Source organism: Colletotrichum paranaense, assembly GCF_030867605.1.
Source record: "Colletotrichum paranaense strain IMI 384185 chromosome Unknown Scaffold_9.1, whole genome shotgun sequence".
NCBI lineage: Eukaryota > Fungi > Ascomycota > Sordariomycetes > Glomerellales > Glomerellaceae > Colletotrichum > Colletotrichum paranaense.
In genome coordinates this window covers 13,883-27,504 of record NW_026848967.1, presented here as the reverse complement: position 1 = coordinate 27,504, position 13,622 = coordinate 13,883, and the positions used below count along the sequence as shown (strand labels likewise).

The window sequence follows — 13,622 nt, the reverse complement described above, 5'->3', positions numbered from 1 at the left end:
TGGGCCATGCTCCTGGCCTCAACCTTTTTTGAATCAAGGTCCACGTGCGTGCCTCTCATCCCACCACGTCTTGGTCTTGGTCTTGGTCTTGCACTTGGGCTTTGCAGTAGGTACCAGGCACTCTGCAAATTGAGCCTGCACCAAGTGTCCGTCCATCCGACAACGCGAGTCCATCAGACAAGGTTCCGCCTCTGAGAAGGGCATCCTCGTTGCGCAATACAACAGAAAAATTTCATCCTCAAATCAAATTGCTGTCACCCTTACCGCCCCATGGTTCGCACTTGCAATGGAACACCTCATGCTTTCAGGCGGCTCCCGAATCTTCTGCTACTGCCTCAGTGCCTATGGACCGAAGGAGAAGGTATTGCCCTCTCTTCTCACTTTCCCATTCCCGCCCGACCCGATCGGTATCTGCACCCGGATGTAGTCTCCTGCCACAATCCAGATTACCGGAACCTGCACTTTCTTTGCCTTACTTTGTGTGTCCGTCAACTAGTGAGGTAGGCACTATTGTAGATCACACGTCTTGAATCCTGCTGCATTCTTCTCTCGAGCTCAGAATTCTCTTGTTTGAATTGACTGTTCCCGTGCTCTTTTTTTCAATGGTTCAGTCTGCCCCGAACAATTAATATTTATTTCTCTCCGGATGACTTCCGCTCGCTCTTTCTCTCTCACTCTCTCTCTCCACACCATTCCCCAACAGAAGCGGGAGATGCTATAAGCTTCAAAGTACGGACGGATACGGATCTTGATATTGTCTAGACCTTCCTTATATGTTTTTGGGCGCCGAGAAATTCGGCCCATCCTGGAAAGTCACGCAGGATTCAGCCGCGCCCGGCAACGCGTCTCCGCATCCGGCAGCCCCAGACGCTGTCGACGAGCGAGCGCCGTCTTTTGCAGACTGAACGGAAGAGGGGGCTAGGCAATGGAACAAGTGTTTCAGTCATCACTCCCGAGTAATGACCCTCCACCGCCCCCAGTCTGATCCCGACCCGCGTGCCCGCCAACATTTCGAGAAGTTGGTTTGTCGATAGAACATCCCTTCGCTGCACCATTGGACAATTGGTATTGGATGAAGTTACCGCTTCACTACAAAAACAAACAGGGAACAGTCCCATCCGCAAGTTCGCAACATGCGATGCAAATGCCGACTTTTTCTTTGTGGACTTTCCGTAGCGACTTGGCGAACCCCGGCATGAAGCTTCACGGCTCAGCAATGATCGATCTCCTTCTTTCTGGCTGCAACGAATCCTCAAGCCTCAACCTGAGGGGGGCTAAGAGCAAATGACCGCCATCAATGACGAGCCAAGTGGCATTCAGTCATTTAATCCCGAAGCTATAGTTTGAGCAGAAAAGACGGATAACCTCTACCCGCCGACTAGGCGTCTGTGGCGTGAGTCCGGGCTTCTTTTTTGCCAGTTGACTGTGCAGATCTACTCATCCAGCATCGGCTGGCTTGCCATGTACGGGTTGATCCTCAACTACATACCAACTGCTTCGGTCACCGCCCCGCATCACACCGAGGAATGCAACCCATCTCGCTCACGAGTCACAAATGTACATAGGCGAGGCGGAACCTGGAAGCTGCACGCGGCCAGAACGTCGGCGATGCTACGGTTACGATGCGCTTGCGAGCGCAAATACAACAGGTCACAAACCTTCTGTCATCGTTTGACCGGTTTCCCGTCTAGTTGCCCTGCGGACTACTGGCCACGTTCCAACGTCGCAGTGTTCCACCATGCCAGGACTCGGCAACTCAATTGCTCGACAAGCCATAGACCTCACCCCCTCGATCCTCCCAAACGACTTTCAAAGAGACGGTTTTCCGGCCCTAACTGTCTGCTGTTACACGGTGCCCAGACTCTCCTCATGAAGCACTGGGGCAGGGGTATATGAATAGCACGGCAATTGACCATATCCAAGTCGGACGCACAGAATTCGGACCACGAAAACCTTATACACGCTTTGGGCACTTTCGTCGCTGCTCGAATTCCAGCCTGGCTGCAGCCCCATTCTGGCTCTTGGCGCTTCTCACCTCAATATGAGGCTGCACCTTCGCCTTGGAAGTTGGAGGCCATCAAGCCGCAGGTCACCATTTGTGCCTCAATCCCACATGATGAGGCTACCAGCTACCGGTTGTACGAGGTTGCACGAGAAGTTCTAAGTTGGGACCCTCTGAACTACGCCAATGTCTGATCCTCTTTCTCTCAACGCCAGTCTAGTCCCTTGACAGAGGAAAGGATTTTAATACCGACATAAGCTTAATGGCCGACTACGCTCCTGTGTCGTGACGGCATTTCACATTTCACGGCAACTCTGCCGTATGAGTTCTCCAGGCTGTTTTCGTGTCAAGCCCGACCAAATACCTCTCAAGCGTTGCAGGGGCATCGGCCGCTTGCCTTGATGACAGGACAACCCTGGTCTCACTCACGCTTTCGTCAGAAAATCGACCCTGATTGGGCTCAAGATGAGTATCCTCTGAGCGCCTTGCCCAATCGGCTAGCGTCAATGGCCTGGCGGTTCACAGGCCCTTTGGAACAGATATTAGCAGGGAGCACACGTGGGAGAAGGAGGCATCAAGTCTCATCTTCTCTGACCAGTTTGAAGGGCCAGACACACAGACATGGGTCATTCACCAAACAACCAAACGGTCCGGCTCGCCATTGAGCACCTGTGTGATTGATGCTCAACAGTGAGTAGACCTTGCTTTCACAATTTCGAGGTCGTCGGATCTTAAATGCGAGGCCAGAGCTACTTCCAGCTATTCCACGTGCGTCGTTGCTCTCGGCCGGCCAGGGCAGTAATTCTCAAGCGCCGTAATCATATTTGAAAACGGATTCGGGGGCGCGCGCCATGCCATTGAGGCGGCACGACTGAAGGGCTGTCTGATAAGATCTTCATCCGAGCAAGCCTTACACCTGAATACTTTCGTCAGCGATATGTATACTCTCATCAGAATCCCCTGCCAGACTTTCTTATCAGCTTTCTGAAGCAGACAAGGCCCGATGCACGTCGACTTAGGTGGACGCCGTGCCTTTCGCCGGCGCATGTCCAGCTTTCATGCCTCTGCTCGGCGCTCAGCCGGCTGGTCTGCTGTTTTAGCCAGGCACTTCAGCCCGGGATGCTGAACATTCTCCGATGAAGTTTTTCAAAGTCCGACTTGGCGACAACGGCCCACTCTTTGACCAGCAAGTTATACAAACCTCTCAACAGCAGTTGGGAAATGGACCCCAAACGTGGCCAATTGAAATTGGCAATGCGGTCGAGGTGTTCGTTCTGGCTCCATGGGCAATGAAAACGGCCGAAGATGAATAATGCTGTACCCAAAATCGCCATATACACCTCGGCGATATCGTTAGAAAGACCTGTTTCATGATATCCGGGACCAGTATGTTCTCCGTGTGTTCAAACAGGGGCATTCTCGGCTTCTGGAAGCTGCGTCGAAATGTTTACTAGCATCTTAACAAAAGTGTATGGGTGGTGAGTTGATCGGATAGTGCCCTCGGTCGTCTTAGGGTCGACCCTTCAAAAGCTTGCCGGTGTTGGCCAACATCTAACATCCGGACTCCGACGGACAACAGCTCTGGTTGTTCTGGAATATCTTCAGCCAAGCCGGCAAGTTCAGGCGAATGGCCTTCCCGACTTCATTGGCAACGTGTCCCACACGTTAAACAGTCGAAAAAGGGTGTGCTGGGCTTTTCCGTGGGTGTCCTGATTGTTTCACGTCATCTCATGAGGAGCCCCCTATATCCCTGAGTAATGTTTTTTGCCCACATCACGGAGTTCTGACTCTGTTTTTTTGTTTTATTCCATTCTGATCGCATTCTGCCGTTGAGGAGTCGAGAAACTTTTTTGTTCTATTCAGGTGATGAGATCTTTTTTTCAACTCTGGGACGAACGGAGGACTGCAAGGCGCATGATTCGCTGCCCCCCCGGAATCTTCGCAACGTCGGTCCCTTTTTTGCATAGAAAAACATCGGGTTGTGGAGGGGTTCGGTGAAGCGGCAGGAAAGAAAAGAAAGGTTATCGCCTTTTTCGGGTTCGTGAAATGGAAAGTTGTGTGTGTGGTAACATGGCCGACGATTCGGTCAAGCTTCTTTTCCTTCTTTGCCACGTGCTTTAGGGGAACATTGATCCTGGGATGTGTTGCCCTGCGGGTTCGAAACAAAGTTTTGCGCGGGTTTTCTCGAAAAGGAACATGTAAGCCGCGAATTCGATGCTTCCTTGTCTTTTTGTCGTTCCTTGTCGTTTTGCTCTTTCTTCAGGACGTGAGTGTGCGTCTCTAGACACAGAGACGTCGTCCTGAGTGTGAAATTGACTACTTTGAATTGATAGGGTAGCTGAGTATCCTGGATAGAGCATAATCTGGGATAGGTATTGGTACAGAATAGTTGGAAACCTAGCAGCAGTGTTGGGGCGGCGTTGGGATGTTGGAAAGTCGACCGGAGAGATTGGTTATTCGGGCAGTTTATATGAAAATTGTCCGTAGTCCGGGGGCGGGTTCGTCAGCAACAAAGCTGTTCGGCATGCGGGTTGGTTGTCCGGACCATTCGTCCGGGGCGCGGCCGAACAGAGGCCCCATATTTTCCGGGTGTGTAGTGATACGTGAGCCACGACGTGGCGCGTCATACGATGTACCCAATATCCTTTTCGGCATGGGGGAGAGGGAGGGAGGATTTGTGAGGTGTTTCTGGGGGTTATTTCCAAGCGTGACAAAGCTGACTATAATTTAGAAGATGACGAGATCACTCGGTTGTAGTCATCTACCGCGCGCGGGAGGTTTTTTTGCAAGAAGGGGATCAGCAGAAATGAGGATTTGGGATTGGTGATGATTACATGAGCAGGAACTATGCTCGCGAGAGAATGTTGATGTTTTTTTTTCTCTTTCGGCTCGCGAGCTTGGTCGCGGCAGGGGGCTCCAGAGCAGCTTCCATGGATGGTGTCGAGGAGACTGGTGATTGCATCATGTGCGAAGGGAATGATCACGCCTGGAAGCGTGCCTTAGCAGCATCGAAGCGAGGGTACAGATAGACACGAGGAGTATTCAAGTGATGTTGAACACTCTGACAGACTCTTGCTGCGGGAAGAATGATAAATAGCAGTACATCCTCAATTATATCCTTTACTGTATCATTCTCGAGATCATCAAACAGAAACATCAATCACAACCATAGACCAAGGCCAATAATTTCAGAAGGAATATCAAAGATACGACGTCTTGAACACCACAAAGTCATCATGATTGCCTCGAAGCCCATCGTTCTCTACGGCCACAGTATGTTTTGGAACTTGACATTTCCATCTTACCCCATGAGTCTGGGATAGGTAGATACTAATGTCTCTTTATCGCAGGTTACACCCCCAACCCGTCAAAGGTGGTCATGATCCTCGAGGAGCTCAAGATCCCATACGAACATGTACTGTCTCCCCCCCCCCCCCCTTCCTCTCTCTCTCTCTCTCTCTCTCACTCAGAGTATTCCACCGTTCTAGTACACCGAACTCTCCCTAAAATCAAACAAATCGGCCATGATGATCGGAAGAAGCATCCTTTACAAGACCACTATACACTATCCACACTCATTTTCTGACCTGAAGTGCTTTCACTTTAGATCATCATCGACCTCGCCGTCGTCAAGGAAGAACCCTACCTCTCCATCAACCCAAACGGCCGCCTCCCGGCCATCAAAGACCCCAACACGGGCATCACGCTCTGGGAGTCAGGCGCCATTGTCGAGTACCTCGTCGAAACGTACGACGACGCCGGCGCGCTGTCCCTCGCGTCGCGAGAGGACAAGTTCCTCTTGAAGCAGTGGTTGCATTTCCAGGTGTCGGGACAGGTGTGTTCTGATTCCCTCAGCTCCCTTATATCAACTTGAATGCGTCGTTCGTTTTACTATTACGATAGCCACCTCCCTTTCTTGTGATTTACCATTCATTTGTGTCTTCAAGCAGACAATGATGGTCAAGTCCCAAAATGGCGACGAATAGCTCACCGTGTCCTTACCCGTCTAGGGCCCGTACTTTGGCCAGCTCGGCTGGTTCAAGCTTTTCCACCCCGAAGACGTCCCCAGCGCAAAGGAGCGGTACGAAGAGCAGACCGTCCGTGTCTTCTCCGTCCTCGATCGCGCTCTCAAGGGGAAGAAGTATCTCGTCGGAGACAAAGCGTACGTTGTTGATACTTGATAGAGAAGATTCCGACCGGACCCTGCTCCCCTTTCCCAGTCGCCATTGAATCCGGCTCCATCACCCCCTTTTCCTATCTGCAGATCTGCTCTTTGCTATGAATAGCAACTTCGACCCAGAAATCCACTTTCCCCAGCAAAGAGTCCACTATTTCTACCCATCTAGAGCTCCTCCCATGATTCTGCGCATTGAAACTAACGATGATGGGGCTGTGTGCTTTGTAGGACCTACGCCGACATCTCCTTCATGCCGTGGGACTACCTCGCCAGAAAACTCATCGGCGAAGGGTGGACCGATAAGTGGGAGGTCGACACCAAGTATCCCGACTACGCCGCCTGGGCCGAGAGAATCCGCGCCCGGCCCGTGGTGAAGAATGTGCTGGAGACTATGGGAAAACAGAGGGCTGCTGAGGAGGAGCAGGCTAAAGCTCAGGAGTGAGTGACGGAGTCAGGCCAGGCCAGAGTCCATAGGAGTTGGCTACATGTTCGTGTGTTGTTCTCACACGGAAAGTCAATAATTGGATTGTCCAGTAGAGAACCCCCATATGATATTGTCTTTTTTATGTGAATATGTGCAAATAAAAAACGGCGATCTTGGGTAAACAGTTCACCATTCTCCTCCGGCCTCTCCGTCCCTTCTCACGAGAAGTGGAAATACTAGAGCCCATGATAATAGGAGGGTCAAGAAGCAAAAATCTAGTCCTCCCAGATGGCAACTTTGGCCTTCTCGGCGTCCTCCAGCCGGCGCTTTTCAGCAGCCTTCTCTTCCTCCCTACGTTTCCGCTCCTTCTCCTTGACAGCCTTGTCGTAGGCCCTCTGCTCCTCCGTCATCCGGGGCACCTTTACGCCCAGGGCGCTAGCAATCATGCGACGGGCCACGGCATCTGTCTTTTCTGGCCTGGGGCGTGATGAGGCGGCGTCCTGGCCACTACTACCGCCACCCGAGGACGCGCCGGCACCAGCAACGGAATCAACGCTGCCGTAGGGGTTGGGGAAGGACCTGTCTGCGGCGTTGTAGGTTGGTGAGATGGGGGTCGGCGGCGGAGCCTTGGCGCCGTCGCTTTGGGGCTTCACGGCCTCCTCCTCTTCTTCATCGTCGTCCTCGTCTACGTCCTCATCTTCCCAAGAGTCTGCCACTGGTGCTTTGGTCTTTTTGGTGGATGGTGTCTTTTTGCTGCTGTTTATTGAGAGCTTGGAGAGCGATGACGTGACGTCTGACTTTTGACTTGAGGAAGGCATAATGGCGATGTGTATAGATGGGGAGATATTAAAGAAGTAGGAGAAGAGATATATATATATATATATGTGTGTGTGAGAGAGAGTGAAGGCAGAGCGTTGCTTGAGATGGAAAGGAGGTTGAGATGGCCAGGAACCCGGGTGCGGTTCCGTCGGGAAGCGAGGTAAAGAGTGGGTAAAGTTCCGGGTAGCAGGGAAGGTCGATCGGTGGACGACGGGGTGGAGGTGTTTGGACGACGCCGATGAAGGATCAACAAGGTGAGGGTGCAGCTTGCAGCTGGAGTGATGCTGTAGGAGACCTGAGAGAGATCCTCCGAGATAAGTGTGAGAAGGCCAAGGGTTGATGAATATATGGCCAAGTTTCTGTGCGATGTGAAGCTTCGGGAAGAAAACAGGATGGAAGAAAGGAGGAAGATAGTGTCCGTAGCAGGAAAACAAGTTCTTGTAAACAGGTTGATGTAACTGGAAGTGGCCTCGGCTCCTTTCAGGTGTGCGAACGGACTGCTGTTAGACGGGCACGACGGGATGGCGGGACGTGGATGGGCTGGTTGTGCTTGGAACCCTTTCCCATTGTGGGGTTGGGTTGACCCCTTCCCCGCAGCGAGTCAGAGGAACGGGAGTCTGGAAGGCACTCACGGCACTGTGGCAGGCAATCTGGGAGATGTACTCTTCATCGTTGTACATGACAACATAAAGCCAGCTCGAGTTAATATCACGGTAAGCAGGTGACTAGACACAATGCGTATGCTTTCATGTAAGCCAGTAAGTGTCGGAATGTGCGGGTTGTAATTATAAGAAAGTGATGTGCTTCGTACGGAGTGACGGATAGCTGCGGCAGCAACCACCGCCGTGTCTCCCTAAGGTACACGCAGGTAGGTACTCCATCCGCCAGCCACTTCAATCTGTGGGGGGACGTCGTTCTGGAGCACCATCCTTAGGTAAGCCGCCCCGCCGGCAAACGGGGCCGATGTTCTTCCTGGTTCCAGAGCCAACTCCCGCCTCCGCTGCGCGCTGAGTGGCCAGGCACGGGCGGCAACGTCAGTGCTCATTGATTTTTTTGGTGATGTCGTTTACTTTCTAGTCTCCCCCCCGACTGTCTCCATAATAGCTAGAAAGCCTACTCAACTCACCTACACTTTGTATTTGTAAGGCGTCAGGAGGCGATGCGCATCGCGATTTAGGACTCGGAGTCCTTTTCACCACCCTTCTGCACAAATACACACACCTACAACCCTTCCAATTGCATTCACCATCTCTTTTGTTTTGCCAATCATTCAACCGATACAGCGGCACATCCTAATTCGCCCTCGGCCCTGTATTACCCGATCACCACGTGCCGCGACCGGAGCTTCTTCCAAGTTGACTGGCAAACCCTCCCCCAAGTGCCGCCAACATGGTGATGCGATCGAGCTTCCCCAGGCGCCTGGCCCTCGGACGCTCGGCAAACTACCTCAGAAACCCCTACGCAGCCTCGAGTAGCAGGTTACCCGCAGCGAGTACTCCGAGGTGCTCCGCATCCGCCTTCGACCGCCTTCTCCTCACCACCCGCCCGTCCCAGCGAGCCATCGCCCCGTTTTCAACGTCAACACGATGGCTAAAGGAGGAAGATAACAGCTTCTTTGACCGTGCCGTCGAGCCCCTGTCCGAGGAGGAACAAAAGGCGAACCTGAAGCACCAGCGCGAGCTTGAGGAGAAGGAGCTTGCCGAGGCCAAGAGCTCTAACTCCGAGTCATCCGCCAAAGGCGAGGGCTCTGGAGCCGCACAAGATGGCAAGGCCGGTAGCGCGACCGGTGGCTCATCAGCGGGATCCGGCGGTAGCGGAGGCGACGACAAGGGCGACGGCAGCGGCAGACGCGGACGCAGAGCCTCTGACAAGAGCCTGCAGAAGCCCGTTGTGCCCGACGTATACCCCCAAGTCCTGGCTATTCCGATTGCGAAGCGGCCACTGTTCCCCGGCTTCTACAAGGCCATTACCATCAAGGATCCGAACGTCGCCGCGGCCATCACCGAGATGATTAAGAGAGGCCAGCCGTACGTCGGTGCCTTCTTGTTCAAGGACGAAAACCAAGACGAGGACGTTATCCGCAATGTCGATGACGTCTACGATACCGGTGTTTTTGCGCAGATCACGAGTGCGTTCCCCATGCATGGGGAGCAGGGCGCCCTGACGGCTATCCTCTACCCTCACCGCCGTATCCGCCTTTCGAGCTTGCTGCCACCGGGAACGGAGGACAAGAAGCCGAGCGAAGCCAAGGTGGAGCCGGTGCCCGAGCCGATACCCTCGAAGCCCACCGATGAGGAGGCTCAACAAGAGAAGAAGGGCGATGTCGTTGCCAGCTTCGAGGAGAGTGCTGTGGCCCCCAAGGCCGACCAGGCGGCGGAGAAGTACGAGCCCACGGCGTTCCTCAAGAGATACCCCGTCAGTCTCGTCAACGTGGAGAACTTGACCGAGGAGCCCTACGACCCCAAGAGCGCTGTTATCCGTGCCGTGACCAACGAGATCGTCAATGTGTTCAAGGAAGTCGCCACGATGAATAGCCTTTTCCGTGACCAGATCTCGACATTCTCCATGAGCCAGTCCACAGGCAACGTAACGTCCGAGCCGGCCAAGCTGGCAGATTTCGCCGCCGCCGTGTCTTCTGGCGAGCAGGGCGAGCTGCAAGAGGTCCTGTCGAGTCTCAACGTGGAGGAGAGAATGCAAAAGGCGCTGATCGTCTTGAAGAAGGAGCTCATGAACGCGCAGCTCCAGTCAAAGATCACCAAGGACGTTGAGAGTAAGATTACTAAGCGTCAGCGGGAGTACTGGTTGATGGAGCAGATGAAGGGCATCCGTCGCGAACTGGGACTCGAGTCTGACGGCAAGGACAAGCTGGTTGAGAAGTTCAAGGAGAAGGCCAACAATCTGGCCATGCCCGAGGCTGTACGCAAGGTGTTCGATGACGAGATCAATAAGCTTGCCCACCTCGAGCCCGCAGCGTCCGAGTTCAATGTCACGCGAAACTACCTGGACTGGCTTACGCAGATCCCCTGGGGCCAGCGCAGCGCGGAGAACTTTGGCATTCAAAACGCCATGACGGTCTTAGATGAGGATCATTACGGGCTCAAGGATGTCAAGGATCGTATCTTGGAATTCATTGCTGTAGGCAAGCTCCGTGGAACGGTCGAGGGCAAGATCATCTGCTTCGTCGGTCCTCCCGGTGTCGGAAAGACGTCCATCGGCAAGTCCATTGCCCGCGCCCTGAACCGCCAGTACTACCGATTCAGCGTCGGTGGTCTGACGGACGTGGCTGAAATCAAGGGTCACCGCAGAACCTACGTCGGTGCCCTGCCCGGCCGCATCATCCAGGCGCTCAAGAAGTGTCAGACCGAGAACCCCTTGATTCTCATTGACGAGATCGACAAGATTGGCCGTGGCTACCAAGGCGACCCCTCATCGGCTCTGCTTGAGCTTCTCGACCCGGAGCAGAACAGCTCCTTCCTGGACCACTATATGGACGTCCCCGTCGACCTGTCTAAGGTGCTCTTTGTCTGCACCGCCAACATGACGGACACCATCCCGCGACCCCTCCTCGATCGCATGGAGCTCATCCAGCTGTCGGGCTACGTCGCCGACGAGAAGAAGGCCATCGCTGATAAGTACCTCGCCCCGGCCGCCCGTGAAGCCGCAGGCCTGGCCAACGCCGACGTCACGCTCAGCGAGGAGGCTATCGAGGAGCTCATCAAGTCGTACGCCCGCGAGTCCGGCGTCCGCAACCTCAAGAAGCAGATTGAAAAGGTCTACCGGAAATCCGCCCTCAAGATCGTTCAGGACCTCGGCGAGGAGGTGCTCCCCGAGAAGGAGGCCCTGACCGAGGACGGCAAGGAGGCACTCGAGGCGTCGGAGAAGAAGGCGGAGGAGGCGCGCGAGACGGGCGAGCAGCCGGCCGAAACGCCGACCGCCGAGAAGCCCCGCGTCGCCCTCAACGTCCCCGACACGGTGCACGTTACCATTGGCAAGGAGAACCTCGTCGACTACGTCGGCCCTCCCGTCTTCACCTCGGACCGCCTCTACGAGGTCAACCCCGCCGGCGTGGCCATGGGTCTCGCGTGGACCCAAATGGGCGGCGCCGCCATGTACATCGAGTCCATCCTCCAGGCGCCCCTGCGGCCGAGCAGCCGCCCCGGGCTCGAGATCACGGGTAACCTCAAGAACGTCATGAAGGAGTCGACGACTATTGCATACTCGTTTGCAAAGTCCCTCATGGTCAGGGACTTCCCTGACAATCACTTCTTCGACAAGGCCAGGCTGCACCTGCACGTCCCCGATGGTGCCGTCTCCAAGGATGGCCCCTCGGCCGGTATCACCATGGCCACTTCGCTCCTCTCCCTCGCCCTCGATACCCCCGTCAACCCCACCGTCGCCATGACGGGTGAGCTCACGCTTACCGGCAAGGTCCTCCGCATCGGCGGGCTGCGCGAGAAGACGGTCGCCGCGCGCCGCGCCGGCTGCAAGATGATCATCTTCCCCAAGGACTGCATGTCCGACTGGCTCGAGCTCCCAGAGGTACGTCCTATCACAACAACCACTACCACGTACAATTGGACTGTACAAGATCAATGCTGACACATTACTACAGAACATCAAGGAGGGCATCGAGGGCAAGCCCGTGGCATGGTACTCTGACGTCTTTGACCTCATCTTCCCGGAGCTCGACCGCGAGGCCGCCAACAAGTGCAAGACGTGCGAGTGGAAAAAGGACCAGGACGACAAGAAGAAGAAGGACAAGAAGAAGAAGAAGAGGGACGACTCTGACGATGAGGACGACGACTAGATGCATCACCACCACCACCACCAACCACTGCCCCCTCCTCCCTGAGGGGGTGAAGAGCAAAGAAAGAAAAATCTACAAACAGATTTCACGACATTGTTCACCAGCGATAGATGGTTTCCAAATCCATTGACACATCCAGTCCCCCCCTTCCCGACTGGGATGATCCGTCGTAACCCGCGCCTCAACCCCCAAATCCTCAACGCCCTGTGGGGGCTACAGACGCGTTGAAAAGAACGATTCTGGCAAGGTAAAGATTGCCAATCGGCAGACGAGGGCGGATGACAGACCGGGTGGACTGTCTATTGAGAAAGGAAAAGCCAAAGCCGGACGATTAGACGAACTCGCATAAAAATGTCACGGCAAATCAACATCATCAACAACCACACACACAAATACACACAACTCCCTCCTCTCGATGCTGCATCTCTACTCTAGATGGTTCTTTTTTCTATTTTAATTGTTTGGCTGGTTGCCGTTTTCAGGCGGTGTTGTCTGAAGAAACAACCGGACTCGGCTTTGTAAGACTAGGGTTGCAGCGACACCCAATTGCATAGGATGTTTAGATTGCACAGCAGTCAGTCTCGCGCATAGGTAGTGGCGGCTGTGTGAAGGAATAGCAGGGCGCGCGATGCTTGCATAGGGTACGGTAGCTAGCTTTCGGGACAGGCCAGAGTAAGCGAATTCTTGTATATTACCAATACCTGTTGTGAGCCGTCCGTCGCAAGGCACTCGGCGAACAGCCACATAACGAAGCTTGTTTCCTCCCCAAAGGGTACGTCGCGCCATGAGTTACAGTTCGTTAGTGCCAGCATTGCCCCTTCGATTGGTTTTCCGATGAGCGGGGGGTGTGGTGACCTCCCGCTGATGCCGTTCGAGGCGAGCAGCAACGTGTGGAGCGGTAGCCAAGGGAGGAGAGGACCAGCTTACCGGAAACGCTGTCGCTTGCAGATGCGGCCGACCTGGCCACCGTGTATGTAGTATGTACGTCAACGGCCGCAGCGATGGTGCTGGTGAGACGGCGGTGCCGCGCATTTCGGTTGCCAATCGCGATAGGCCGTTGTAGCCTCGGGGGTATCGAACGGTGGAGCGTACGTCTCCGTGCTGCCGGAGTGCAGGTCACAAGTCTTCGCGTTTGTGATATATGATGAAGGTTACAGTACGATATAGAACCGAGTCATGGTGACATGTTCTGTGTGCCTGATTGTGGCCCAATCTGTAGCAGCTAGAGGCTCCGACGACGTCGACATCGAATGCCGTCCAGATTGGTGACAACGATTCTAGCTCCCTTTTAGCATTTCGATTTGACACCGAGGTGGGGTGGGTTCTTCTGGGTTGCTCAGGGTCTGACCCGGTGTGCCACGCCCATCCGTCCACGCGGGATCGGTGGGGTTCG

The 13,622-nt window shown here is 54.4% G+C and overlaps 7 protein-coding genes across 7 annotated transcripts; 5 read left to right on the top strand and 2 right to left on the bottom strand.

The window, feature by feature from the left end:
* Window positions 1-270: 270 nt before the first annotated feature.
* CPAR01_10765 (uncharacterized protein) lies at window positions 271-504 on the top strand (the record flags this gene model as incomplete). Its single annotated transcript, XM_060495025.1, has 1 exon — window positions 271-504. The coding sequence occupies one exon, from the start codon at window positions 271-273 to the stop codon at window positions 502-504; it is 234 nt and encodes a 77-aa protein (XP_060345373.1).
* A 320-nt stretch (window positions 505-824) lies between these two features.
* On the bottom strand, window positions 825-1,055 carry CPAR01_10764 (uncharacterized protein; the record flags this gene model as incomplete). Its single annotated transcript, XM_060495024.1, has 1 exon — window positions 825-1,055. The coding sequence occupies one exon, from the start codon at window positions 1,053-1,055 to the stop codon at window positions 825-827; it is 231 nt and encodes a 76-aa protein (XP_060345372.1).
* A 406-nt stretch (window positions 1,056-1,461) lies between these two features.
* On the top strand, window positions 1,462-1,896 carry CPAR01_10763 (uncharacterized protein; the record flags this gene model as incomplete). The annotated part of the gene is made up of 1 exon (XM_060495023.1): window positions 1,462-1,896. One exon carries the CDS (start codon window positions 1,462-1,464, stop codon window positions 1,894-1,896), a length of 435 nt encoding a protein of 144 aa, XP_060345371.1.
* A 2,033-nt stretch (window positions 1,897-3,929) lies between these two features.
* Window positions 3,930-4,286, top strand: CPAR01_10762 (uncharacterized protein; the record flags this gene model as incomplete). The annotated part of the gene is made up of 1 exon (XM_060495022.1): window positions 3,930-4,286. A coding segment is annotated over one exon (357 nt), but the record flags the coding sequence as incomplete, so codon positions are not given.
* Window positions 4,287-5,238: 952 nt separating this feature from the next.
* On the top strand, window positions 5,239-6,621 carry CPAR01_10761 (URE2; the record flags this gene model as incomplete). Its single annotated transcript, XM_060495021.1, has 5 exons — window positions 5,239-5,275; window positions 5,353-5,417; window positions 5,610-5,837; window positions 6,013-6,164; window positions 6,408-6,621. The coding sequence occupies 5 exons, from the start codon at window positions 5,239-5,241 to the stop codon at window positions 6,619-6,621; spliced, it is 696 nt and encodes a 231-aa protein (XP_060345369.1).
* A 257-nt stretch (window positions 6,622-6,878) lies between these two features.
* CPAR01_10760 (uncharacterized protein) lies at window positions 6,879-7,421 on the bottom strand (the record flags this gene model as incomplete). The annotated part of the gene is made up of 1 exon (XM_060495020.1): window positions 6,879-7,421. One exon carries the CDS (start codon window positions 7,419-7,421, stop codon window positions 6,879-6,881), a length of 543 nt encoding a protein of 180 aa, XP_060345368.1.
* A 1,390-nt stretch (window positions 7,422-8,811) lies between these two features.
* Window positions 8,812-12,229, top strand: CPAR01_10759 (ATP-dependent protease La; the record flags this gene model as incomplete). Its single annotated transcript, XM_060495019.1, has 2 exons — window positions 8,812-11,961; window positions 12,035-12,229. 2 exons carry the CDS (start codon window positions 8,812-8,814, stop codon window positions 12,227-12,229), a joined length of 3,345 nt encoding a protein of 1,114 aa, XP_060345367.1.
* Between the last annotated feature and the right edge of the window lie 1,393 nt (window positions 12,230-13,622).